The sequence below is a fragment of the Lepidothrix coronata genome, unplaced genomic scaffold (assembly GCF_001604755.1).
Source record: "Lepidothrix coronata isolate B3197 unplaced genomic scaffold, Lepidothrix_coronata-1.0 Scaffold28, whole genome shotgun sequence".
Lineage (NCBI taxonomy): Eukaryota > Metazoa > Chordata > Aves > Passeriformes > Pipridae > Lepidothrix > Lepidothrix coronata.
Window position 1 is genome coordinate 4,260,510 of NW_016690208.1, and position 23,456 is coordinate 4,283,965.

The window sequence follows — 23,456 nt, forward strand, 5'->3', positions numbered from 1 at the left end:
ACCTGAGATGTTCACAGCTAAAACTCACCCCCTCCACCTCCACAGGGCTTGCCTGGACCACCTGGGGAGAAAGGAGAAACAGGAGACGTTGGGCAAATGGTAAGATGGTTCCATACTTCTTTTTTCATCACTGACATTGTCATTGCTCTGAGAAAATGTGTCTTAAATTTCTCTCTCCTTTCTCTCAGGGTCCACCAGGCCCACCAGGACCCAGAGGCCCATCTGGGCCACCAGGAGCAGATGGTCCACAAGGTCCTCCTGGGGGAATAGGAAATCCTGGTGCAGTAGGAGAGAAGGTAAAGCATCTGGACAAGCCTAATTGAAGCTCACAGGAGTTTGCTACAACACTCCTTGGTCAGATTTGCTACGTCAGCAGAAAATCTCATCACCCTGCAGAAATATAAGTATTTCCATCCTCTTTTCCCTTATGCAGGGTGAACCTGGTGAATCTGGTGAGCCTGGTCTTCCTGGCGAGGTTGGGCTCCCGGTGAGTACCCTCTGGGAAGGCATGGATGTGGATGGAGAGGTGTGGATGTGGATGGGACAGAAACCCTGTCCTTGGTTTGGGTATCAGATGACACATCACCATGTTCCTGGGTATTTATAGTATCACATTTAGTCACCAAATATGGGCTACCCACGACTGAACACCATGAACACCATTTAATCTTTGTGGGAAGGGACTGCTAAATCATGTCCTTGTGTTTGGAGATGCAAATAGAGCTTCTTTCTCAGAACTGATTAAAGGATAATTAGAGATCAGTACATTGTTTTCCTGGATAACAGAAACACCTTTTTTTCCTTTGCAGGGTCCTAAAGGTGAAAGAGGTGAAAAGGGTGAAGCAGGTCCCTCTGGTGCTGCTGGTCCACCTGGCCCCAAAGGCCCACCAGGTGATGATGGTCCCAAAGGCAGCCCTGTAAGTACCCCTTCAATGTTTTCTTGGCTTGCCCAGCAGGGATTTCTGCATGAAAATAGGTTTTCCAGAGATATCTGTGGAAATTTGAAAGCATTTACCAGCCATAGAATTGTTCCTCTAATGATACATGATATGAGCCCCCTTCTTTAGGGTTCTAATGAGGGAAAGACCCAGCTGTGCAGTATTTTCCAGTGGTACTGGAATTATTAGCCCTTTTTGCAGGCCATCATAAAGCTCACCCCTATGGAGAGGGCCTGCACTAGATTTACTTGGCACTTCAGCATATGGATTGCCAAGGTCTTCTGCAAAGAGCAAAGCTTCCAAAACAGCACAGAGAAGATTTATGTGGATTTGGGAGCTGTACCTCCACGGCCAGATCCCTGCTGCTGCTAATTGCTGTAGCTCTGGTGAAGCCAGTGGAGCTCTCCTGATTTATACCAGATGACAATGGTACAGTATTTATCTTGCCCTCTCCTTTGATGCTTGCTGTCTGGAGAAATTTATTCTGAGATAAGCAAAGATGGCATAAAACAGCAGAGGAGGCAGGGGAGTTACTCATCTCTCAACAGATGGGGTTTGGGATGTCTCGTGATTGGGTGAAATCTGGTTTTTGAGTGCTGGTCTTGGAATCATTTGAAGTACCTGACAGACACTGCATGAGGAAGAATGGTGAAGTGTTTTAGTCATTAAATGCTTTGAGAGGATCTTCCTGGGAAAAAATGTTACACATCATGTAGGAAGCAGAAGCAAAATCTTCTAATCTGCACATTCCCCAAAGCTGTGAGGATTTTGCTGTCACCCGTCCAATGTCTTTATGAAAAACTAAATGAAACCCCCAGTGTTGCCTTTGGAGCTTTGCACAGCCTGGATGCAGAGCTGGACTGGCTGTGACAGGATGAGAATACTGAAGCTGCAAAGATGGGATGTGGTCTGGGATTGTGTTTGAGGGAATTGGGGCCTGCTCCGTAGGGTGACTCCCCATGCTGTCCACTAGTGCTCTGCAGTTCTCCAGATGCAACATCCCTGACTTGGGACTATCCTTCTTCTCTCTTTGCAGGGTCCAGTGGGTTTCCCTGGTGACCCTGGTCCTCCTGGAGAGCCTGGTCCAGCTGTAAGTCTTTGTCTCATGGAAGGGCAGATCAGTTCCTCCTCCTGGTTTGGTGAAGTGTGACTGTGCTGCTCATTCCCCAGAAGCTCCTCTGTCATTTACTCTTCCCTTACTTGGGAAAGGTTAGGAAGTCCCACCAAAAGTCTGTCTGACTGTGCTCCAGCCTTTGGGGCAGTAGCTATATGAGTGCAGTTATCCCTGTATTTGACATTGGACATCACTGTTGTCAGTGCTCCCAGTGGGAGGTGGGAAGGGGTGGTGCCTGGTGACATGAAGACCAACTGAACCTGCTGCTGCCAACACTCTGCTCAAGTCCATTCATACCCTAAATACACCTCCTTGTTTCTTTTTGTCTTCCTATTCAGGGTCAAGATGGTCCCCCTGGTGACAAAGGTGATGATGGTGAACCTGGACAGACTGTGAGTAACTGGACAGATGAGATCTGTTCCCCCCACTCCCTGTGTGCAGGTCCAAGGACACTGAGCACCAAATTTCCACCAGCACTGGTCCCCTGATGCCCGTCCATCCTATTTGTGGCAGCCTGGCTGCTGCCATCCATCCATCCACCCATCCATCCATCCACCCACCCACCCATCCAGCTTAGCAATACATCCCGAAAGCATAAATTACCTCATGGAAAAACAACTTCCAAGCCTTTGCTTTCAGCTTTTCCGTGCCGTATGGTACTTCATGGTGGGAAGGGATAAAATGAGATACCACCTGCACCCCGAGGAGGTGTTGGGAGTTGTACTGGCTGCCCACGCCTCAGCTCAGCACAAACTCGAGATCCTGACTCAAGTTTTACACATTTGCTGCTCTTTCACACGTCTCGTGGTGCATTTATGGCTTGTTCTCCTCCCCTCTCCATTTAGGGTTCCCCTGGTCCCACGGGAGAGCCAGGCCCCTCCGGACCCCCAGGAAAAAGGGTAAGCTGGTTGTTTTAGGAGGATTTTTCCAAACGTATCTGTGTTGACTTTTTAAAACTCATTTTATTGCGAAGTCTCCCATAAATGCTGTGTAAATACTGTGTAAAATGTATGATAATTAAAAAAAGAAATTATACACCATCCACAGCCACTGGAAATTGATGGGAAGCTGTCAGCTGAATCCCATGGATTTTTTTTTTTTTTAAGGTGTTAACAGCCAAAAGAAAATACAAGTATGAGGTGCTTCTGCTCTTCCTGCATTGCTGGCAGAGCTTAGGGATTCATTTAGCAAGCAGCTAATTCAAAAAGCTTTCCAGAGATATTTGTCTCCATTTTGCCTCCTTCCCTGGGGCTGCAGCATCATTTTGCTAATTCCAATGGACCGTTTCAGATCACTGTGATCTAATTGTGTTTTGCATCTATTTTGTGCTTTCTTTAGGGCCCTCCTGGTCCAGCTGGTCCCGAAGGAAGGCAAGGAGAGAAAGGAGCCAAGGTAAGAATTAAAGGGGATTTTACTTCTCCTACATCCTTGATATGCCAAAAGCATCAGCCTCTGCAACACCGGCGTTTGAAAGGCAGGGATTTGATTTTACTGTGTGTTACAACAAATTAGCCTGGATTTGGGGCCATTGGCCTCAAATCTGAGCTTATGTTTCATCCTTTAACAAACTCGGTGGAGATAATTAGGGCTTGGTAAGGTCATGGGAATGTTTTTTCTTGTTTTGAAATGACAAAGTGCTATATTTGGCCATTTAACGTCTTGTAAATAATAGGGCGTGCACAGCCCCACGTCCCTTCCCAGGGCAAACACGGCATTACTGGGCCGTGATTGTTTTGGTAGGAGTGGTGGGGAAATGGAGAGAGGGATTGCAAATTATAGATCCAGTTGTTGTGGCAGCTCCAGGAACACTGATGGTGGAGGATTCCCTCTTGCTAGCTCATCTCCCAGGACTGAACCCAGGAAAGCTTCCTGCCCTGCGGAGCTCAGAGCCAAAGGGTGGTTCCTGCTGGAAAACAGGCAAGGCTGAAAAGGGAAGGAGTTTGGAGACCTCTCCTCAGTGCACAAGGGGGAGGGAGCAGTAGGAAAATCAAGGAACAGAAAGTTTTACTTGCTTTGCGTGGACCTGCCTCCACCCTGTGACATCCTGGCAGCAGCCACAGGGTACTGAAAATCATTTGATGCCCCAGCACAAATTAAACCGTCCTGCCTCTTCCCTCCAGGGTGAAGCTGGTTTGGAAGGACCTCCTGGGAAGACTGGCCCAATTGGTCCCCAAGGTGCTCCAGGGAAGCCCGGCCCCGACGGCCTTCGAGGGATTCCTGGTCCAGTTGTGAGTATTCCCAGAAAGCTTCTGGGCAGGGTTGTTCCTGGTGCTTCACCATATCCCATCTGCTTGGAAGATACTTTTCTCCCAGAGTAACATTCTGTCTGTGCTTAAATATCTGACAGCAGATAAAATATATTTAGTGGAAATAATAGAACAGTGAGTAACATCTTCCACCATGTTTTCTTTGAGTCTTGGGTCTTTTCAGCCACTTTTTTTGGGTGGGAGTTTCCTCCCAAGTCCCTGTTCCAGTTAGAAATTTGAGCATGAAAGGACCATAAATCCTTTTGCCTTTGCCATCTGGGAAAAGCCAGGACAAACATTCCCGGGCACAGGCGAATAATCAGAATATTCCCAGCTGGGAGCACTGCTGTCATGGATGACTGTTTTCAGGCAATTGCACTGTTTTACAGGGTGAACAAGGTCTCCCAGGATCCCCTGGCCCAGATGGTCCTCCAGGCCCAATGGTATGTCCATAGTATCAAATTCCAAGAGTTTTTGAAATGGGTGTGTGTAACATGAATTCATCCTCTCTTTTATTCCCCCCGCCCCCCCCGTCTCCCAAAGGGCCCACCGGGTTTGCCTGGTCTGAAAGGAGACTCTGGTCCTAAAGGGGAGAAGGTAAGAACAGCACCTGGGATATATTTGGGTTTGTATCTAGAAATGTCTTTGCTGTGTAGCTTTGGTGTTCAATTGCCTCCGGTGAGAATTCCTAATTAACATCTGCTGTTTTCCCTTAGGGTCATCCAGGTTTAATTGGCCTTATTGGGCCGCCGGGAGAGCAGGGAGAAAAGGGTGACAGAGGTCTCCCAGGCCCCCAGGGCTCAGCAGGACCCAAAGGAGAACAGGTAAAGATTCCATTAGACCTTCACGGGACGTGCTTTTGAGCTGCAGGTTTGCTGCCCTTGAGGAGGCACAGCCCAGCAGAGATGGTCAAAGGGACTCTTGCTAATTTTCGAAGGAATATTTTCCATATTAATGTGGTTTATTCTACATGTGAAATGTGGATATGCTGCAAAATGACCCACTTTAGTGGGAAGCAGATTCTCAAGGGTAGTATGAAAAGAGTTGAATGGACTTGGAGGGATGGTGTCATTAAATATTCATCTAGAGGGCTGATTTTTAAAACTGTGTGTGCCTAAACGAGATATGGGATTCCTTGTTCATGCTCCTGTCTGGATCATGCACATGCTTAAAAACCAGTTAAAGCCCCAGATTGGGATGGAGTCCTCTGAAGCTGGGTGGTCAAATCAATGTTGTTCTGCTGTTATTTTTCAGGGTATCACAGGTCCTTCTGGGCCCATCGGACCTCCAGGGCCACCAGGATTACCGGTATGTGACAACCGATTATCCCAGAATTCCTTGGTACCTTCACAGTCCTTCAGGAGCCACTTTGGTGCCCTCAAATACCCAGCACACTCCTGGCCTGACTTTACCTTGTCTGAGGGTTCTGGTCACAACGGGTTTGCTCAGCTAAGCCCATTACAAACACTTGAATGAGTTCCAGGGGTGCTGGGAGGTGACTTGTGAGATGGGCATGGCAGGATGAAGGCAGGGAAATCATCCTACCTTGCTTCTCTGCCCCCTTTCTTTTGCATTATCTGCAATCACACGGTGATTTTTTGCACTTTTTGCTGCTATTCGTATTTTTTCCCACTGGATATCCTGGGATGAGCAGCTGGGTGTCCTTAGCACAGAGCCAGCATCAGCCTCACATCACAGTGAGCCCCCAGCAGCTTTTCCAGTCCCCATCAGGGCAGGGCTGTGGAGTACCAACACAGATTCCTCTGACACAAATGCTTTCTGTGTGTTGGCAAATAAAAGCAGCACCCAACTCAAGTGATTGTGGAAAGTGGAAATAGAAATAGAGTGAATTATAAAAAAACCTTTTATATAGCACTATTTTCTCTCTCTAAGGAGAGACTGATGACTTCTCTGCTTGGAAATGTACTGACTCTTCTCTGTATTTTTTTTCTACACAGGGTCCACCTGGTCCCAAAGGTGCTAAAGGATCATCAGTGAGTATAGACACTGTTAAATGAAGAGGTTGAGGAGCTCTTATTAAGTGTAGAACCTGCTGTGACTCCTCCACATCAGTGGCATTAAAGCAATTAGCCAGAGATGGCTGTAGCAAACGCGGCCTTTTCAGGCTGTCTGAGCCTGGGAACGGTAATTGGGAAAGGTTTTTGTGCCACAGCTGTACTTCACTGAGCAGCAGCGCAGCACAGATCATAAGGAGGAATCCAGTGCATAGTCCTTGGGAGAAAACCTGCTGCTGTAGAGTGGAGGGTATTAAAAATAGACTGAAAGCGGGAGGTGAGAAGCTGAAGAGCGAAGAACTCGGTGAGAAATACGACACTGAAACTTCGTGGTGCAGATCTCCTTTGCAGGCAGCTAAAAATTCCTCCTGGGCAACTTCCTAGTGTCTTTTTCCCATTCAGAATTCAATGTTTTATTAATTTTAAGATTTTATTTGACTTGTAAAGATGTTGGATTGATTTGGAGGGGTAAAGTTTTCATGCATTGGAGGAGGGGTAAAGTTTTTATGCATTGGAGGATCCTTCCTTTTCTGTAGGGAGCCTAAGCAAAATTTGTCTCTTTAGTCCCCAGTGTTTGATCTTTTCTTTTACCTAAACATCAAAGATAACCTAAAGAAACATTTTCTTGGGAGGTGGGTACAAGAAGACTCCTGTAGTGTGCCTGAAGAATAAAGTTTTTACCGTGAAAGAAATAATGTTTGGGATGTAATGTAAGTAACAGCTGCTTTTTCCCTGAGTGACTCGTGTTTTTCTCTTGTTTTTCCACCCAGGGTCCAACAGGTCCAAAGGGTGAATCAGGTCTTCCTGGGCCCCCAGGGCCTCCTGTAAGTAGAATCCATGACACAAAGCATGAAACCACTTTCAGATTTAATGGGTTTAACGTTGGGAACTAGAAGATTTCTGGACAAGGATTCATTGCCAGTCCTGGGAAGGGAGTGGCATCTCTTAGAGATGCTGGGGGAGAAAGCAGGATTTGAAGGCAGAAGTTACTAATGGGAAGGTGGAAAGGGAAGATGGGCCCAATGTTTCAGCAGCACCATCAGAGGTGTTTTACATGTCTAACATCTATCTTGTGATGCTGTTTCTCAGTGCTGGGAACTGCTTTGGCCACCTCTCCTGCCTCTCCTCCACTTCCAGTGCAATGAGAAGTTGTATCCTCTTTCCCCACAAATCAGGGTCCTCCTGGAGAGGTCATCCAGCCGCTGCCCATCCAGGCTTCCAAGAGGACCAGGCGGAACATCGACGCCAGCCAGCTGGTGGACGACGGGAACGCCGACAACTACATGGACTATGCCGATGGCATGGAGGAGATCTTCGGCTCCCTGAACTCCCTGAAACTGGAAATCGAGCAAATGAAGCATCCACTGGGCACTCAACACAACCCAGCACGGACCTGCAAGGACCTGCAGCTCTGTCACCCCGACTTCCCAGACGGTGTGTCCCGGGACAGAGGGGATATGGAGGAAACTCCGGGGGTTTCCCAGCTTCACAAAACAAAGAGAAGGGAGGGCGGGAAGAGGAGTAATTTGAGGAGCCCCTTGTCCTGGTGCTCCATGAGGAATTTTGCTGGCAGAGAAGGAATTTGTAGAGTTGGGCTAAATAATCATTGTACATCCCTTCCAAATGAAATTTTCTATTCTAAGAGTGGGGATATAGAGTGAAAACATCTCTTATGTAAAGTGCCACAGTATTAACTAGAACAAGAACTTAAACCAGTTTTTCAAAACCAGTTTTTCATAAACTACATATAAATAGTAGCCTGTGACAGAGATGAAACATCCCTGGTAAGATGGTTGGGAAAGTGCCCATTGTCCTTCCTTCCCAGTGCTAATTCTTTCTTCCCTTCTCTCCCTGCTCATGCATCCAGGTGAATACTGGGTTGATCCAAACCAAGGATGTTCCAGGGACTCTTTCAAAGTTTACTGTAATTTCACAGCTGGTGGAGAGACTTGCATCTTCCCTGATAAGAAATCTGAAGGAGTAAGTCCACACAACCTTTAATTTCCCCCTGTGTCCTGGTGATAGATTGTTCCCTACTATGAATATTCATAGACAGTCAATTTCAGGAGAATTGAACAGTAACCAGTGAGGATCAAAGATCCAGAACATTCCTTCGTTACACAACATTGCTTCTAAAATAATAAGGAACATGTTGACAAAGAGAATTTCTTTGAGTAAGTCAGATTGGAACAAGCCTTTGATGATTTCCCAGGCATTATAAATGCTAAAACGTTAATTTTTTTAACTCTGCTGTACAAAGGCAGATGAGTGTGTTGGGGCAGGAATTGGGGCTCCCTGGGAGCTTTGTTTAACTCATTCCCTGTCTCCCCTCCCAGCCGGGCTGTCGCTCCACTGCCTGCATGTCTAAGCACCACTGACTCCTCTCCCCTTACTGTGTCTCCAAGCAGAGCAGATAAATGTTTATCTCCTGTCATTTTTTCCTGCTGTTTCCTGTGGGCAAACGATCCTAAATGATTGCAAGTATCGTCAGCTCTCTCCCTGGTGCTGATGTGCAAGGTTGATGAAGTTATTTTGTGTAATGACGCGCTTAGCTCAACCAAACTCATCATTTTTGTCCTGTATCCATGCACTCTGCTTTCCAGAGCTGCTCTTCCTACTGCCTGGGGACCAGCTTTGCACTGGCCAAGCAGAAGCTCTTGCAATTCAGCCTGGGGGAGCTCTGCCAGTGTCACAGTTGTGCTCCAGCTGTGACAAAGCTGAACCGTTCGCTTGCTGCATTTCACCCACCAGAAATATGTGTCAGAGCTGAACAAATAACATGCAACATAAATATTCCTGGAGTTTTTCTTAGGGCTGTTTAAATAGGAGATAGATTTCTTCTCCTGTGCATCAACTTGCCGTGTCTCTCCTCGAAATGTTGACAGCTAAAATTGGATTCTGGCCATGATCTTACAGGATCTCAGAGTCTTGCCATGCTCATCCTGTGAGGGGCTCTGTGTGATACTCCTCAAGTGCAAACTGTGCTACGCTTCTGCAATACTTTATTCATAAGAAAAACCTTCAGCCTGCTCTTTTTCCATCTAGAGGAATGCAAACATTGACCACAGAAGCATGGAGTACTGGCTGAGTGGTTTTATTATAAGCCACAGTAGAGTTTGAGCCATATCCCCTCTCAGTTCATCCCTCAACCAGCAGAAACGCGCTGACTTGCTTTACAGTTCACGTGCTGGAAAGGAAAGGACAATCCCAAGACACCTGCATGGAGCTTGGCTGTAGTTTTTGGGGAGATTTGAGGCAGAAGTTAGGGGGTTTGTGGGAGGGTGAGGGAGCAGAAGGCAGCCATGTTACTTCCTTGTGCTCTGACTCAAAGAAAGTGCTTCAGCTGCTTGGCTGGGGCTGCCATAAGGGGTGCTCTGATGGCTGATTTCTTGTCATGGTCACTGTCGCTCCGGGTCGTTGGAGCTCCATCACGTGGTCCAGCACCATCTGCGGAGGATGCACGGTCTGTGCTGCACCTTAAACACAGGAGACAGGTAGAGGCTCTTCCTTAATCACATCCTTTGCCTTTCCCAGCCCCACAGCATCTGGATTTGGCATTACGAGTGGCAGAAGCCTCCTCAGTTTCCAGCACTGCCTCTCCACCGCAGCCCTCCCATGAAGATCACTGCACCTTTCACCATCCATGTTTCCTTTTTCCCCTCTCTATCTTTCCTTTTACTTTTCCTCTCATTACACTGCACTGCTAGATTTGCATCCAAAGTGTCTAGGAGGCAGAGATCACTAGCCCTTAGCTAAGGAAGGTGGTGCCAGGGCACCACTGGGTACCTGGGGGAGGACCACACCCTCCCCCTCTGTTCTAGAGGCACCTTAGTGCTCTGCCCACCACTCATTATTGGTGTAAAAAATTAAGAAATTATTCAGAAGGAAGTTGGACACTTCCAGTAAGACATGCTGCTTGTGGAACTGAATGTAACTGTTTTAATTTCCTTTTTTTTTTTTCTTTCTCTCTTCCCTCCTTGCCGTCCCCAAACTAGGCTAGAATTACTTCTTGGCCAAAGGAAACCCCGGGCTCCTGGTTCAGTGAATTCAAGCGCGGTAAACTGGTAAGATGCATCTTGGTGCTTTCTGTTTTCCTTAACCCCTGTCATATTTTACAGAGTAAAATGGCTCGTTGGCCCAAAGAACAGCCTTCCACATGGTATAGTCAATACAAGCGGGGGTCTTTGGTAAGTGGCTCACCTTGGCCCTGGAACCTGAATCAGAGCTCCTCATCTGCTTTGGTATGGCCAGACCTGCTGCACTCTGCATGCTGGACTAATCACCACCACCAGCCGTGGCAAAACATTTAAGGTGGAATACTGAGAAAGAAACAAAACCCCGTGGAGGCACTTTTTTTTCCAGTCTGCTTGACTGGGAACCCGGGAACAGGTGATGAGCTTTGCCCTGTGTTGGAAGGGGACACAGTGATGTGCTGGGGGACCCTACAGAGATGGAGCTGTTGTAGGTTTGTCCTCACAGGGCACTGCAGGATGTCTGCATCCCACAAGGAGGGCTGTTGCTGTCTCCTCATCAGTTCCCATTATGGCAAGGGCAAACTGGGTGTCCCCATATCCCACAGAGACGAGGCCTTATCCCAAGAGCTGAGAGACCCCTAAAGTGATGCTCCAGCCCAGAGCTGTCACAGCCTGTGCTCACTGGTATCCAGGTTGAGGGCGTGGATCTGCACATATCTGGTTTGGGGCAGGTTTTCCCCAAAGGATGGATTTTGTCTCCCATACTGGAGATGAGCCACACCAGGGACTCCCACATTGCTCACGGAGCTTGGGAGACATGAAGTCACTATTTTAGAGGAAGATTTCAAGTCACCTGCATTTGCCAAGTCTGGTGGCAGGGTTTTGACTTAGTCACAATTAAGGATTTTTTCAAGGGAGAAGAGCTGCTGTAAGGTCAGACAATGTTTGATGTCAGAAAGACAGCAACACATAAAACAGAGAAAGCTCCTGTATATTGTCCTGTAACAGGACATCCACTTTGTGGACAGATCACTCCCACAGAGACCAAATCCTGGTCAGGGATGTCAGAGCAGCAGCTGATTAGGGTCAGCCAGGTCTCCTTAAGCAACAGAAATCTCCCCCTTGTGTATCAGTTTGTGTAGGATTAGCGGGATGCAGATAATGAGCTCAGTCAAATGAGGAGAATTAGGGAAGAAGATAATTTATCCAGCAGATAAAATCGACCTGCCCCCAAAGGCAGATGCTCTGCTGTGTCACACTGAGCTGCTCCATGCAGCTGTCCTGTCCCCAGGGAAGGGGGTTCTTGCAGTGCCCCCCAAACTTCCACCTTAAAAGGCAAACAACCCAGAAAATCACCACGTTGTTTCCCTGCACCGCATTTCATCGCTGCTAAACACGTTTTGCTCTGATTCTGCCCACAAGAAGGACGTGGCTTCTGTAGCTTTTCTGCATTATCGAGTAAGGCTTCAAAGCCAAGGCTTCAGCCTCGTGGCTCCTTGGAGGGCAACTACTCATAGCTTAATTACAGAGCACTTCATCAGTTAATATTACACAAGTGCCTTCACTTCTCCATATTCCCTGCTTCTTTTTTTCCCAGTCTATCAGCTACATTAGAGGCTCAATTGTCAACCTAGAGCTTAGGGCTTATTTTTTTTTCAATAAGAATTTCTGGTGCTACTTGGAGCTCTTTGTTCCATCTTTTTGTATTGTCATTTTCTTGCTTTTTTTACCTTTCCTGCTTTTTCTATTTGGGAAAAAAAAAAAAAAAAGCCACCAGCACGTAGAAGACCTACCTAAGCAATTCACAAAACTGTTAAACGTGCAAGCCATGAAAGCAAAGTTTTATTTATCTCTTTATTTTGAAAGGTCCTCTCATTTTACCCCAGTCTCTACTTGGAGACATGAGATTGGTAAATTGAGGAGATATTTGCCTGGTGGATCCCAGATCAGCTAAAATCTGTGTGTAGATGGAGGGAATGAATGAGTTTGAGTTCTCCTCTGGGTGCAACTCTGCTCCTGTTACTCCATGGAGAAGGTCCCTGGTGTCTTTCCACGCAGGCTGGGCAGATTTTTTGGTGCCTGAGCCCATGGGGAACCCCAAATTGGGGGGGAAGATTTTCACCTGGATGCTTAGCACTGCTGACAGGGGGCTCCAGGTGAATCCTGGAGTTGCACAGGGTGTGCAGCTGGGAACACCCAAAGTAAGAAGGATGTAGTAACTGTGCAATACAAAGAAATCAGCTTGTTTTGATGCTTCCACACCGTCATTAATCAATGACACAGACTACCTGGAGCCAATTTTTTACCTTTTCTCATGATGCAGCCAAGCTGAATTTAGAGGGATGAGAGGGTTGCAGATGTTTTCTTCTGCTTTCCTTCTGTGTGTGTTACACACAATTCCCAGTAGCTCTAACAAGGCCTGCCACCCATCCCATCCCATCCCATTATCCTTCACAGCCATATGGCATCTGCCACAGGGAAATACCAGCACAGGAAAAAGAGGAAATGACTGATTTTTGCAAAGCTGTTCCCATGAGCAAACCTTATGCCCACAACCAGTTCCCAGTGGCTCCAGTTGCAAATCTGGGACAGGGCTTCACACAATCTGCAGAAGCTAAACAGCATCAGAGACCCCTTAATGAGCAGCCAGGCTCCAAACCGAGCTCTGAACTGAAATAAGACCAAATAAGAGCAGTGGGTCCTGCAGGTCATTAGTGCCACATGGCACTGGGTGTGTGCCAAGTGCTTGGCATTTTGTGTCCCCTTCCTTCCACGTCCTGGTGGTTTTCTGGTAGCTCTCCTGGCATGCCTGGCTCTCTGCTGGTCAGTCATATTTAACTCTCAGGAGGACAGTGCAACAGTATCCTGACAACCGGTTGGTACATTCATTTATTTTTATTACCTTTTTGTTCATTGTTTTATTACCTGGTTATGAATCTCTTCTACTGTTTGCAGCTCGCACCACAACTCGATGTCTCGTGGTACCTCGAAGGAAACTCTGCTGTTTTTGTGCCTGTGTTTTTCTCCTGGTTGTTTCTAAAGAAACCCAGCTGTCCCTCGAGGGCAGTGGCTTGGCCATGGCTGGAGATGCCACCTCAAGCACAGCCAGTTCATATGTGCAAACTCATTTTGTGTTTGCTTCTTCGGCGGGGCACAAAACTCCCAGAAAGTCCTGAATCCCTTAAGCGCTGGAATTGGGTTTCAGTAAATTCCATTTTGCAGAAATATATTATAGGCACCGTTCTCCTGCTTGGGAGCAAAGCAGCCTGATGGGAAGAACGGAGCAAATCTCAGTGTGCAGGGGCAGCCCTGTGTTCACAACATGCCCTAAGGGCAGCAAATCCATTTTCCCTTTACCTGAGTGCAGCCTTGCCAGCCATTGCAGCCCCCAGTCCTTATCAGCAGGAACAGGATTGCTGCAGATCAAGTGCAAAGATTGCTTGAAACCCCAGTGTTTGGTGCCCAGGAAAAATGAATGGGAAGTACCTCAGAGTGTGCAGAACAAAAGAGGCACAGCAGCCAGGAAATCTTGTCAAACAGGACAGAAAAATAAAGCCCCAAACCCTTACAGGAATCTGCTTTCTCTCCTCCTCAAAAGCTGGAGAAATATGCTCAGTATTGGCTTAAACTTGAGACATATATCCCCAAATGTGCACCTTTTTGGGTTGAATTCCCCTTCCTTTTGTCTCCTGCCTTGAATTAGCCTTATTTTTTTTAGCGCATGTGCAGCAAGAGAATAAAATGCCCTTTGTCATCCATGCCCTGGCCACAGGAGGACCAGAGCAGCCCTATGGCAGGAGCAGTACCTGCACCCCGATGGGGTGGTGGCACTGGAGGTCCTCAGAGCCCCCCAGACACATTGCATCCCCCCTCACTGCCCAGCATTTCCCATTCTCTGCCCCTCACAGCTCTCCTACGTGGACTCGGACGGGAACCCCATCGGGGTGGTGCAGATGACCTTCCTGCGGCTCCTGAGCGCCTCGGCCCACCAGAACATCACCTACAACTGCTACCAGTCCGTGGCCTGGCACGATGCCACCACCAACAGCTACGACAAGGCCATCAGGTTCCTGGGCTCCAACGACGAGGAGATGTCCTACGACAACAACCCCTACATCCGAGCCGCCCTGGACGGCTGCGCGGTACGTGGGCAGGGCTGGAAGGGGACACCCTGGGGCTCTTTGTCCCCCTCCCCAGGTTGTCCAGCACCATCTGCCTCGGAGCAAATCCCCTCCAAATTTCCTGTGCCCGTTGGTGTAGTTGTCCTGAGGGCGGGCCCTGGCATGGGAGACATGGAGCTCGCTCTTCCATAAGCTGGGAATACGTGATTCCACTCCAGGTCAGGAGAAGCTGCAGCACCTCTAGGAATCAGATTGATCTGATAATCAAATGAACCTGCCTAAAAACTCCTTTTAGACTGCTTTTAAACGTCCCCCCCTTGCCTCTGCTCTCCCCTGTTTCCTCACAGGGGGTGAGGTGAGCGATGACACCCAGTCGTGGATGAGTTTTGCAGGTTTTAATAATGATCTTTTTAACTGCCCTCAGGAAATCTTGGAGGGGAAAGTATTAAGGGTTTGGCATTGGGTTGGATGAGGTTTTTCTGTGTGCAGCCCCAGGGGCTGTGCTGGTCATGGGGGTGCATCCAGCTCCAGCCAGGGGAGCCCAGCCCAGAGCTGGGCTTTGCTCCGTGTGTCCCCCAGCCCTTCACAGGAGCCACCAGTGCCCCTGGGAGAGGACAAACCAAAGCAAAACCTGACTCTGTACAGATGAGATGATCTAAGGGATGCAGGAGACAGGTTCACACCCCTGCTCGTGTTTCAAATGTGACTTCTAACATCTTTGTCTTCAGCTTTTTTCCCCCCCATGAGATTTTTTTGCCCAGAATGAAGCTCTCCCCTCCCTTTCCAGCCCACCCTGCTCCTCACCTTCCCTTCAGCCACAAGGAGCAGCCACAGTTTCCAGAGGGGCCCAGCATCCCCCCTTTGCTTCTGCCTCTTCCATTGGATGCCTGATTTGGGTTTAAACTCTTAAAAATCTGCCATCAGGAGATAAAAATTTGGCAAAGCAGGTGCTGCCTGCCTTTATTTTGAGACCCAGCTTGCTGGTGCAAAAACATGCATAATTCCCACCCTCTGGAACTGCAGTGCTTGAAGCCCACGGGACAGAAAGATTGAGATGTTTGACAGAAAAAACTCCCCACATAATTTGAGATTAAAATGGTTCTGTTCTGGCACAAACACGATTTTTGCTGTAGGAGCAAGGAGGAAAATCAGATTAGAATCACTTCTTTTAACATGTTCGTGGAGAGGGAAAGGGCAAGGATAAACTCAGAAGTTTATCCTCAAGTACCTCATATCTCCTGCTGACACAACATGTCCTTGGTAAAAAGTGCCTTCCTTTCCCTTCTGAAGTCTCAGGGATGTTGTAGGATCACACATTTTACTTGTTAGGGTGGATGTGCCTGCTGAAAACCCTTTGAGTTTAAACATGCCATCATTCCTCTGACTAATGAGGAATACTAGGCCAAGGGAGAATGGCTTTAAGATGAAGAAGGATGGATTTAGATTGGCTATTAGGAAGGAATTGTTCCCTGTGAGGGTGGGGAGGCCCTGGCACAGGTTGCTCTGCATCACCTGGACTCCTGCAACCTCCCTGGTAGACTGTGCTGCCCAAACCACAGGCAGGATATTTAAGATTTATTTATGTAAGGGAGTTTATTGTTTACAACAGGTTCTCTATATTAAAGATGATTTTAATCCAAATCTTAGACCAACTAAAAGGCTGTAAGAACCCCGCCGGAAATTTAGAGATGCATTTAACCCATTTGTGGGAGCGAGTACTAGAACTCATTCAGGTTACAGACTTGGCCATGCTGGGTTAATGGTTGGACCTGGTGATCTTAAAGGTCTTTTCCAACCTAAATGATTCTGTGATTGAGCCCTGCTGTGTGGAAAATGAGGTTGATCTGCCCGACACGGCGTTGCCGCAGAGGTCCTGGTAGGACCCACGCTCTGGCTGTGCTGCAGTCACTGGATCTCCAGGGCTTATGTTCAGACCATTATTTGAATGTGTTTTTCCTGATCTTACAGCCCTTTCTCAGTAGCTGTGATACAGCCAACTCTGCCGAGACACACAAATCAGAGGGAAAGGTAGAGCCAAAAGCTGCTCCATAAATTCACTTGTTTGTGCAGCCTTGTATGCCCTCGGGTGCACTTCTGCTCCTCTAATAATTATTTATATTTTGGAAATAACTGTATGGCTACCAGGCACAATAAAAAGACAACATCACCTTGTGAATTCCATCAAACTTTAAATGTGATCTTTTCGGTAGCGCTCGGGTAATAGTCAAACTAATATATTCAAATTAAATCGCTCCCATTTGCTCAACAACCCATGCGTGTCCTCGGGGAGGTAAAACAACTATTGCACAGCCACAACAATTTTACCAGGCTCCTGTTCCAGCTGGGAGATGTGCTGACAGCAGAGTTAGTGTGTCGTGCTCTGCATGGCAGCAAAGTCTGGGCTCAGGGTGAACATCTCCCAGGGCTTTGCTCAGCGGTCCCCATCCCATGTCTGGTAAATCTGCAGGGCAAATAAATCCGTGTTTTGTTGCTGGGTGACTAATTTGGGTCAGAAAACGCCTGGGTAAGGTATCTCTGGGCGTTGCCTGAGTGGTGAATGCTCAGTCATGATATCTTGCTGATGTTGGGTTGGAAGGCATCACCAGAGCTCCTCTCTCTCTCCCTCTTCTCCCCACCAGGCAAAGAAGGGCTATCAGAAAACCATCCTGGAAATCAACACGCCCAAAGTAGAGCAAGTACCTATAGTCGACATCATGTTCAATGACTTCGGAGAAGCGTCACAGAAATTTGGATTCGAGGTGGGACCAGCTTGCTTCATGGGCTAAGAGCCACCTGAAAACTAGTCTCCAAATGAGCAACCTCGTAACCTCATTGCGCCATTTAATTAAAAAAAAAAAAAGAAAAATTGAATAGAAAAAAAAAAAAGAAAAGAAGAATTCCTTGTCACATGCACATTGCGAGACTGGACAGCGATGGGTTATTTTTTTTTGTTGTTTTCGTTTCATCCCTCGTTCTTCCCCCTGAGTTTTCCTCTGGGACACCTCTGACCCACAGTCACCACGGACGCAGAATTCCATGACCGACCGCCGCACACGTGGCCTGGAGACCTGTCCCTGCTGCTCCAGGGCCACCCCGCCGCCATCACAGACTCCTTCTTCTTCTTCTTGTGAGCAACAGCGAGCGCTTGCCTGTAGATTGTTGTTTGTCTGCTCGTTTCTAAGGAAAAAAAAAAATGGGGAAAAACTTGAAACTCCTGTGTTCAGCTTGATGTTGAAGTCCTGGCTCCAATCCAAAGCTCATCAAAGGCGTTTTGTTGTTATTCCACGAGATTTGGCTCAGCTCTAGCAAGGAGGTGTCGTGGCCAATCCCAGAAATTTTAGTTATCTCCACTGAGTTGCCTAATTCTACGTTTTCGCAAAATTTAGCTAAAGGTCACACTGGGCATCTCTCTCCCATGTATTAAAGGTGCTTATATTTTTTATATGTTTGTAAGTAAATATTTGTATTGTATATTATTTTAAATGTTTGAATGTTTCTGGCTTCCAAACATGCACGTGACCTTGTGTGTATTAAACCCACCGCCCTTCCCACCAGCAGCCCAGCCAAGCATCCACCTGGGAATAAAAACTCCTGTCCCCACTGCCTCTGCCTCTTCCCAGCCCTGAGCCAGGAGGGCCTTGGAGTTACACCCAGGATGAGTCTTGGCAGGATGAGGTGCAAACCAGCCCCCCGAGCCACAGTTGCCTTTTGGAAGGATTCACTTCAAAATTAGGAAATTAAAGCCACTTTTTAACAACTTTTCTACAAAACCCTGATCTAAAAGCAGGATCTGCTTCGCGTCTCTGCCTTTTTATGCGCTTGCTTAACATACCTGTTTTAAATTAATTCTTCTTTTTTCCCTTCAACAGTCTTTTATAATAATTAAAACCAAATCCATCCCCAGTGGCAGGGGAAGTCCATTTGTCCTCTCTGAATATCAAGTGTTAAAAAAAAAAAAAAAAGGAAAAAAAAGAAAGGTGCTTTTTATTTTTACATGTCTCTGTGGTGCTATCTGTTTGATAACTTTAATACAACACTGGTGATACCCTGCCACTGGCCAATCTCCCACCAGCTCTGCTTTTCAACCACTTTCAGACAGACTTATAAATGCATGTCACCTTTATATTTGTTAGGTAGAAGACCCTCTCCTCTCCTTTGTATCGCAGCAGCTTTTACGGTCCGTGCAGAAAAGGTACTAAATGTGCTTTCCGTTATTTCTTACATCTTTTTTTTTTCCTTTTTTTTTTTTCCTTTTTTTTTTCCTTTTTTTTTTCCCCAAGACTATCCACACGTTTTTCCCGGTGGTAACCAGAGCAGATTGTACTCAGTGCTGAACGTTTGTGGTGCTAATTTATGTAGATGTCGGGTGTCCTGACGCGGTGCCGGAGCCGTGTGGGTGCTGCCGGGACTCTGCAATTCTCTTGCTGTTCCCACAGTGGCTTTTTTTTTTTTTCCACGGCTCACAACGTGCTGACACCATCTTCTTTTTCCATTTGTTTTTTTTTTCTCCGTGGCCGTTTTCCTCGTTTAGATCTCTCAGCTGGAAAAATAGATGTTGCAGGGCGGGGGTGTTTTTTTTTTTTATTATTATTATTATTATTATTTGGCCTGGAGTGTTACAGCAACGCTTGAACCAAGGGGGATCTTTCACCATAAAGGAAAAGACATCACATTTACTGTGAAGAAAAGCCTATATATGATGTTTTTTCCCCCCTCCTTCCCAAGCAGAGAGCAGCAGCATCCGAGGAAGGGAGGCCAAGCCGTGCTGGAGGGAGCGGCGATGCCGCGTGGTGCTTTTTGGCCTGGGAGAGCCGTGTCCATCCATCTCCCTTCTTCTGGAGTGTTCTCTCGTGGGGTCTGTTTTTTGGGTTTTTTTTTCAATTTAGGAGAATAAAAGAATAAAAAGGTGCTACCCTAAAAACTGCAGACTCCGGCAGCAAAGCAGTGAAAAGGAATATATAATAATATATAAGGAATTCAGCTTCTCAGTCACCTTGGCAACAGCCTTGTTCAGGAACAGCGGGAAGGTCAGGAAAGGTTGCACATTCCTCTCTGCAACAGCAAAGCCATATATTGATGTATGTCCACACGTGTGCGTCCGTCTAGGTCATGTGATTCTGTTATAAATTTTCATCAAGGGAGCTTTTTTCTTTTATTTTTTTTTTCCTTTTATTTCTTTGCTTTAAGTAAAAAAAAAAAAAAAAAATAAAAAATTCCTCTGTTGAATTCCACAGTGTTGTAATTGTACTGAGCTCCAAACTGTTCCGATTTTCCCCAGACCACTTAGCTCTACGGTATATTGCAATAAAATTACTACTTGTATTTGCAGACCTTCTTTTTGTGTAATTTTATTTCCCTCCTCCCTTAATATATATGACTTGAACAAATGTTGATAAGAAAAATAAAACCTATGGAAAAAAAATTTTTTAGTACATAAGGCCCTTTTTAAAATATAGTGTCAAATGACATATTGTACATTTCTTCAAAGTCCAATAAACATGTCATAAAATTTAAGTGTAATGCCCATAAGAGCTATTTTTAAATATTTTAAACCTGTGTAATAAAGGAATAAATGTAATAGATTTTTTTTCAATAAATCAAGTTTACTGTTTCCACCTAAACCAACGTGATGTGAATGTCTTCTTGAAGTTGATTGCAGCAGGATTTCTCCACGACCCTGAGGAGCCCGAAGAGTTCATCAGAGGAGCTGTGCAAGCGCTTAAAGGTAATATATACTGTAAAATATAAACCAAATCCAGAAGGAAGAGAACTTCCAGGCTTGGAATTTTATTTTTTTTATTCCTTAGTGAGAATCTCCAGTTGACCCAACAGTGCAAAAAGCCAGCCTGGGGATTTCGGTGCCTGGGATCTGGATGAGAAGATTGGGTGGCCGCCTGCTCTCCACCTCCACACCAGCAGAAATGTCACCAGAGGACACTTTGCTCGGCACCACGGCCTCTGCTCTTGCTGATCTTCTCACCCTGAGACGAATCCAGGAACCAACATTTTTCCAGCTTCTTGGTGAGCTCCTCAACCCCCAAACTCATCCTCGGGGCGCTGTTGTGTGGAGGTGCTGGGGGAAGCAAACATGAGGGACACTTTGCTTACCCTCTCCTCCTTATCTCCGTGGGTTTCACTCCAGGGATGTGCAGGAAGGTGACGGATCCTCTGGGAAGCACTGCAGGAATCGCAGGTCCCTCCCTGCCAACACCAGCACCGGCCGCTGGATCCGCGTCACTCTGGTTCTCAGGGGCTCCTTGCAAAGAACATCTGGTTGGTGCTGCTGCTCTGCAGGTTCAAGAAGATGTTTGTACCTTCCAAATGTGGTGTTTGCAACATTGCAGGTGCGTAAGGTGCAAGAACAGGGGCACGGGCACAAGCCAACCCTTGCAGTGACCAGGCCAAGCTGTGTGTCCCCTCAGCGTTCTTTGGCTACAGCAGATCTTTGATGACCTTCACTCTGTGCTGAGAGGCAGATCTCAGATGGAGGCAGATGTTCAGATAACGAGCCAAAGTCACAGAATCACAGAATGGTTTGGGTTGGAAGGGTCCTTAAAGATCACCTCATTCCAACCCCCTTGCCATGGGCAGAGACACCTCCCACTGGACCAGGTTGCTTCAAGCCCTGTCCAACCTGGCCTTTAAAGTCCTTTAGTCTAAGTATATAATTAACTTATAGGAATAATTTTCCAAAATCTTGGAGTGTTAAGGCTAAATCTTCATCCAAAGGGACCCCAGAAATGCAGGGGTACTACAGGAAGGAATAAATTAGGGGAAAGTAACTTTAATTACTTTAACCTGGCTAGAAACGTTTAACTTACATCTTGATCTTGCTTCAAGGTGACACTAACCCATCCATGCTGACTTGCCAGTTGTGATTTGCACTCAATAACTGCTGGTTGCAGCAAATGCCTCAGAGCCTCGCTGCTGAGAGAAGCTTTGATCTGCTATTAGGAGAAAACAGAGATCTGAGGAAGGATCTGACTGTTTCTGGCGGTGCCAGACACAGAAGCCATGGCAGCTTTTTCACCTCTTTTCACATAACAAAGTCTGTGATTTAGTGCTGGAGCTACAAAGCTGTGACTCCACCAGGTGAGATACGGAGGAGAATTTTTAGAAGATCCACAAAAAGAGCAGCAGATAATTGAGACAGAGTGTGAGCACCCAAAACAGCTCAGTTTTCCTGTGAGGATGGAGTGGGGATGGGGCTGCTCATCCCAAACTCCCACAGCAGCTGCCCCCCCCCACCTCGGGGATGCTGCACAGGGGCAGGACCAGGAGCCCAAACCTCAGGATGCAGCAAAGAGATCAAGAGGACCAAGCCCAGCAGCCAGGGCAGCCCTGGAGGGAGCTGAGCAACACCCACCCCTGGTACAGCTCAGGGAAGGGGAGTTATCCAAGGGCAGCTGATCCCAATGGTGTTTCCAACAGCCTTTAAAGCAGCTGAGCCAGCCTGGGCAGGGAAGGGGTGTCTGCAGGGCTGTGGGGCTGCTGGTCTGCTTTGCTTTGCATGTGGTATTTTTTTCTGACAGGCAGAGGTTTAACTGGGCTGGGATTTATGCAATTCTCTGTGTTAAGGAAACAGGTGAAGCCTGAAAAGTTTTCCCTGCCCAGTTACCCGAGCTGACCCAGGCGTGAGGACACGTGCATGTGCTTCCTGGCTGCTGCCACAGGTAAAACAGGAGTTGCTGTGGGACTTGCTTTCTGCCTGTAAAATGGAATTGTTCTTTGGTTTATTTTTTAGCCCTGCTCTGGAGGAAGAGGCCCAGGCCCTCGTGATGGCTGTGTGTCTGTTGACTCCCTGTCTTTTATCTTGGATTCCCTTGGCTCGCTTCACTTGGACTCAGTAACCTTAAAGGTCTGTCTCAACCTAAACAATTTTATGATTCAACTAGTGGAGCTCTGGCTATCCCTAAAAAAAAAAAAAAAGCACATTCCTACATGTTTGTAAGAGTAGGAAGTGGGGCAGAGAAAAGAACCTTTGGAGAAAAGAGCAAAGCAGGTGTTTGGAAACACAGCTCCCTCCGGTTGTGCCTCAACCCCAGGGCTGCACTACCAGCAACCAGCACATTCCTGTTTCTCCTGGGAGCTGGTGGGGAAGGGAACCAGGATCAGCAGCCCTGTACCACTCCCAGCCCAAGCTGTGCCATGCAGGGCCACCCTGTGATCACACCATTTGCTCTCCACAAGACACAGCAGCTCTGGTTGGGTTGTGTCCTGCAGTTGTTACCTCCCAAAGTGATGTTCCTCCCAGCTCCTTAAATATCATGTTTACAAGAGACTGGTAAAAATAAAAATGGCCAAGAAGGAAGCGTTGGCAATGATTAAATTTAGAGACCAGATCCTGGGCATCCCTTCCCTGTGGTCTAGGTGAGTTTGGGGAGAATTAAAACTGTGAATGGGTGTTTTATACAAAGTATTGAGCATCCTTAGTGAGACTAAAGCTCTCCTGGAAAGACAGGAACAGCAAGACCAAGTGGGAGGCTTTAATGAGAAGGGGAGAGGACTGTGCATGAATTAGCATGAAGAAAATATGCAAATTGTTGGGTAGAGTGAGGCTTTCACAGCATACAAGAGAGCTGGAGCTATTCTTGTTGTTCAGCTGCTTTTTGTCCTGCATCTTCTCCCCAGCCAGTCTTGATTTGACTTGGGTTTATTTTTATTAACGTCTCAAGCAAAGGATTAGAATTTATCTGACCCACAGCTCTCAAAAAAGAAAAAAAAAAAAAACACCTCTCCATGACTTCCTATGAGAAAGAGCAAGTGAGCTGGAGGTGCCTCTGGCAGTTCACCACCACCTGTAAATTAAGCTTCAGAGTCCCCACAGAAAGCTAATACAGTGCAAGTCAAATATGTCTCTTCTCTTAACACCTTGCACAGGAGCTCTGCCTCTGCAAATTCACTTTCCTGCAGCCCAGACAGACAATTTCCATGGTTTTTTAATATTTTTTTAACATGGATGGTCTGACAGGACAGATCGTTGCTGCACCAGGGAGAAGCATCAGCCTGATCCTCGTGTCACTTGGTACTGAAATATTGGTGTCCCTC

The 23,456-nt window shown here is 46.9% G+C and overlaps 1 protein-coding gene across 2 annotated transcripts in view; it reads left to right on the top strand.

Annotated features, from left to right (window-relative positions):
- COL5A1 (collagen type V alpha 1 chain) overlaps nt 1–20,025 on the top strand; it is a 147,155-nt gene extending 127,130 nt beyond the window's left edge. The window contains exons 47-66 of one of the 2 annotated variants that reach the window (XM_017810346.1): nt 46–99; nt 189–296; nt 434–487; nt 810–917; nt 1,975–2,028; nt 2,391–2,444; nt 2,898–2,951; nt 3,391–3,444; nt 4,173–4,280; nt 4,688–4,741; nt 4,842–4,895; nt 5,015–5,122; nt 5,553–5,606; nt 6,257–6,292; nt 7,084–7,137; nt 7,489–7,747; nt 8,181–8,293; nt 10,309–10,377; nt 14,196–14,429; nt 17,048–20,025. In XM_017810346.1, coding sequence (XP_017665835.1) covers nt 46–99; nt 189–296; nt 434–487; nt 810–917; nt 1,975–2,028; nt 2,391–2,444; nt 2,898–2,951; nt 3,391–3,444; nt 4,173–4,280; nt 4,688–4,741; nt 4,842–4,895; nt 5,015–5,122; nt 5,553–5,606; nt 6,257–6,292; nt 7,084–7,137; nt 7,489–7,747; nt 8,181–8,293; nt 10,309–10,377; nt 14,196–14,429; nt 17,048–17,194 — 1,830 coding nt within the window. In that variant the 3' untranslated portion in view covers nt 17,195–20,025. Of the gene's footprint in view, nt 1–45; nt 100–188; nt 297–433; nt 488–809; nt 918–1,974; nt 2,029–2,390; nt 2,445–2,897; nt 2,952–3,390; nt 3,445–4,172; nt 4,281–4,687; nt 4,742–4,841; nt 4,896–5,014; nt 5,123–5,552; nt 5,607–6,256; nt 6,293–7,083; nt 7,138–7,488; nt 7,748–8,180; nt 8,294–10,308; nt 10,378–10,431; nt 10,501–14,195; nt 14,430–17,047 lie in introns of both variants that reach the window. The other variant, XM_017810347.1, reaches the window with a different exon arrangement.
- Nucleotides 20,026–23,456: the final 3,431 nt, after the last annotated feature.